At 44.1% G+C, this 4,097-nt stretch overlaps 1 protein-coding gene across 2 annotated transcripts; it reads right to left on the reverse strand.

Moving 5' to 3' along the window:
- Positions 1 to 579: 579 nt before the first annotated feature.
- LOC117412022 (tRNA wybutosine-synthesizing protein 2 homolog) lies at positions 580 to 4,097 on the reverse strand. 2 transcript variants are annotated; one of them, XM_058989364.1, is made up of 7 exons: positions 3,775 to 4,097; positions 3,270 to 3,438; positions 2,605 to 2,803; positions 2,354 to 2,504; positions 2,155 to 2,264; positions 1,877 to 2,034; positions 580 to 1,403 (listed from the first exon to the last, which is right to left on the reverse strand). In XM_058989364.1, the coding sequence occupies exons 1-7, from the start codon at positions 3,834 to 3,836 to the stop codon at positions 1,104 to 1,106; spliced, it is 1,149 nt and encodes a 382-aa protein (XP_058845347.1). In that variant the 5' UTR covers positions 3,837 to 4,097; the 3' UTR covers positions 580 to 1,103. The 2 variants fall into 2 exon arrangements, with proteins under 2 accessions (XP_058845347.1, XP_033875843.1); XM_034019952.3 differs by having other exon boundaries at positions 580 to 1,574; positions 3,775 to 4,096.

The raw sequence follows: 4,097 nt of genomic DNA on the forward strand, positions 1-4,097 counted from the left end.
TGGATTTCTTTAACACCTGCCGATAAATACTTCTTAAAGGCAGTGAGAAGTATGAGCCGGAGGATCAGCACACCCCTCACCCCTCAAGAGTCGGTCAACAGCCATAAATAAGTGAGCGGCTGAACATGGATTTTACAGTAAAACAGGATGTTCTGGGTTCCAGGTCTGTATTTTTTTTTTTTTCATCCACTAAGACCAAAGTGCCTATTCAACAATGACACGGCTGTTAACAGAATATTTACTAATTGGGCAGGTCGTTTTCCATAGCTATCAGATCCCAAACAGGTATTTTCTTTAACAGCGATACATTTGAAGGTGTAGGGCACTTTTTATTGTATAATCTCATGTTAACAAATCAGCTCTGATAAGAGCTCTAGGTTTGTTTTGAACCTGTCACAGTCAGAATATTCCTTTTTTTCTTTCTTGTAAGTGGGTTGGTATCTAGAAGTACATGATATTACACTCACATTTGTGACAGTGTAGACACGTGTATTCATAGATAGAACAGGGAAATGAAATACTGCATTGAAAAAACAAATCATAGTATATTAAAAGAAGATACTGAGTAAAGACAAAAGCTTTATGAAACTGTTTATTGTTGTAAAATCAACTTACCTATGGAGAAAACAATGCACATATATTCATCAAGCAAATAAAATATATCAGGATTTATCATGCAGTGCATGATTGAAACAGTAATATCTGCATCTTGGCTGGTACAAAAACAGTTTATATATATATATATATATATATATATATATATATATATATATATATATATATATATATATATATTACATACAATACAATACCAAGCTTAGCCCAGTTATAGGTATCGTTCTCATACCGGCTTGTTACTTTGAGATAGGAGGCCTTAGCATTGTACAACATCTACTTTGTGAAGTTAAATATGTCAAAATGTTCAAAGATACACGATAATGACAGCCCTTGATAGCATGCAGTCACACTGATGCAATTGTACTGTAAAAAGCTATTGTGTAAGGGGAGGGTTTGGGGCAGGAACATTTTGTTCCAGTACATTTTCAATTGCTATTAACCTTTGTTTCCAAGACAAGTATATAAACATGTGCCCATCACACCACTCAGGTGGGTCTGCACTCCAAATCCAACACAATGTGATCGACGTGGGGTGCGTAGGACTTGACATGCTCCATGTGTAGGACGTGTGTCCTCCACGGCTGTCCCTTGATCTCCAGGAGGAGTGCAGCTATACGGCACGCTGCAGCCTTCGACCATGCCTGCCATTCTGCTTTCACAGTTATCCTCATGGAGTCTCTGCAGTGCAGCCCCAGAGCAGACTCCCTGCTGTCTGCAGTGTCCGAGTCACATGCCGCCTTCCCTGCAGGGCTGCTGGGGTCACATACCTCTTGGAGGCAAAGGTTCTGTAAGAGAAGCGCCGGGTCAGGTTTCTGCGGGTGAGAGGAGACGTTCTGATGGATGTGGAGGACACCGCCTGTCTCACGCTTTAATAGACGGCACGCTGTGGGCCAGCCCTCCTCTGAACTAGGGATCAATCCCAAATTCACCCTGTCAGCAACATCACACAGGGAGAGCTGAAAAACCAATACAGGGACTAGTTAGTACGCTCTGTTCTTAATCGTACTAAAGGTTACAAAGTTGTTTTTAAACCATACTGCACGGTATTTGCCCAGGAAGTATTGCAAACAATCCTTTCCGTATTCATTTATTTCAGCTGCAATGTGAGGTGAAAGATAATCCCATCAAAACCCATCCATTAGTGCAGAGTGGTTGAAGCCAAAGCCTAAGAATGGTTTACTTTGACCCCACCAGAGACAGCCTTCGATGCCACAGGACCCTAATGTGCAGATGTAGTAAGAGGCTGTGACTCCCCTACCTGCCGGTTGTCTCCTTGGTGGACCTGGCAGCGCTGGGCAGCTCCATTGAGTTCCAGGTTTCTCCGCAATGCATTGACCGCATGGGGATTCCACTCGCAAGCGTGGACAAAGGAAGCACCAGCATGCACCAGATAAGGCAGGGTGAAGTACCCAATACCTGTGGAAACAGCACTCACCGTGCAACTTAAAAGCATTTTTGTTACATGGCGTCCATATTGTAAACCTTTTAACATATTTAGATATTTGGATCAGGATATATAACGGCAAGGACAGATACCTGCATACAAATCGACCACTGTCTCCCCGCTGCAGTTAAAAGAGGCGATCCTCAGCTTCTCAGTGATGTTTCCCGATGAGAACATGCACTTTGTCACATCAAATTCGTACCTGAAATATAGACGGTAAAATACGAGTCTGTGAGAATGCTCTAGTTTTTTTTTTCTTTCTTCCCAATACTATGTCTGACATTCTCGTACCTGATCCCATTGTCCACATGCTGCACCCAGCCGTCCTGCCCCCGTAGCAGAGTGACGGTGGGAGTTCTGAATCCGTCTGTAGAGACTCGCCCCATTCTAGCCACCCTTTTCACCCCCAGGGTTGACGCTACTGCCTCCCATAACTCAGGCTCTGAAGAAAAATCCAAAACAGATGAGCGTTGTGTCTGCTAGGCTGTGGTGCAATGGGAGTCTCTTTCCGTCCCTGTGGACATTTGCTCATGCCGGCTTACCCAGTATCTTCCAGACTGGCTGCCTGAAGGTGGCCTCTCCCAGAATGGCCAGATCTCCATGTCGTTTCCAGCTCTGGGGCAGGTCACGACCCAGCTCCTCGCTCCACACCTCCCCTCCTCGCTCCACCAAGCCCCGCAGAGCCTCCTCAAGCTGCTGCTGAGACGATCTCACGCTTGACTTCTTTGAGGGAACAGGGCTCTGACACAGAACAAAATAAGGTCAGACAACACTGAAACACTCAGAGTCATGATTTACACTGCAGCTCAATGCTATCATCAGAGCAGGAATCCCCAATGGTTTCTTACACAGTTTCAGCTCAGTCCAGATTGCTAGCAGGGGATGAATAGTGTGCAAATATGGAAACAGCATATACAGTGCTAAACTGTATTTACTTTAGGTGTCTTCTGACAAAAGGCAAACGTGGCATGTATTAAATAGTTAATAGTAATAACAACACTAACTGTATAACAGGCGTCAACTCCAGTGCTCCAGGCACACGCACAGGCACCATATTTCATTGCTCTGCTCTGCTCTTCTCCACAAGAGCATTGCAAAATAACCAATACTACATGACCCTGTACGTTCTGAAAAATACAGGCTGTATACCAATGGTAAAGTGCTATAGTATCCCTACGTCCGGATGAAGTTCCTAGTACCACTATACCTGGATGTGTGTAATGGTGCAGGTGCTCCCAGGAGCCACACTGTGCTGCAGGACCCCGAGGGTTAACTCTGGCACTCTGGCAGACAGAACAGGCAATGCCACTGTGGCATCAGCCAGCTTCTGCAGCCGGAACCTCGTGTCAAGTATTCCCTTCTCTTCCAAATGCTTTCTGTGTGGAAAAGACAAGTCACTCTGTTATCATACATTATCCAAAGGATCACAAGCCCCAATCAGCACGACTTGAAGCGTGATTCTGATATGACCAGTCCCTTTTTATTGCGCTGAAGATCGTGTCTGTTTTTAATTTGTCACATGCAGATAACGGTATTTCAAATACGCATCTCCACAATTAAAAGCGGCTGTTGACTCCTGGTACATAATTACATCCTCTGCTGTGTATACTGTATCGGGTTCACTCAATGTTTTTCACAACAAAAGGCTCCAACGCTTAGAAGTAGTACGAAATAGACTGTTTAAAAAGCTGGGCACAGTATTGAATCCTCACCTGCAGAGCTGTGCGTACCGCAGCTGTGTCGCTATTGCAGGAATACTGTCGTCCCGTCGCATTTCAAAATCAACTAGGCAGAGGAAAAAATGATATGTTTTTGGGATGTTGTACAGATCAATATATAAAACATTTAGACCTCACAGCCATATTTAACTGTTAAAACGAAGCACAGATAACCAATGTAAATCGGCGTCTTGGTGTTAGGATTTTAAGTAGTAAATATCCTTTGGACATGCAGCATTCTACCCTAGCGCGGAACAGCGGGTCTATTTGTTTTCTGGTCTTCAACGTAAATCTTTTTTGTTTCCTCTACGGAAGAA

Source organism: Acipenser ruthenus, chromosome 16, assembly GCF_902713425.1.
Source record: "Acipenser ruthenus chromosome 16, fAciRut3.2 maternal haplotype, whole genome shotgun sequence".
Classification (NCBI taxonomy): domain Eukaryota; kingdom Metazoa; phylum Chordata; class Actinopteri; order Acipenseriformes; family Acipenseridae; genus Acipenser; species Acipenser ruthenus.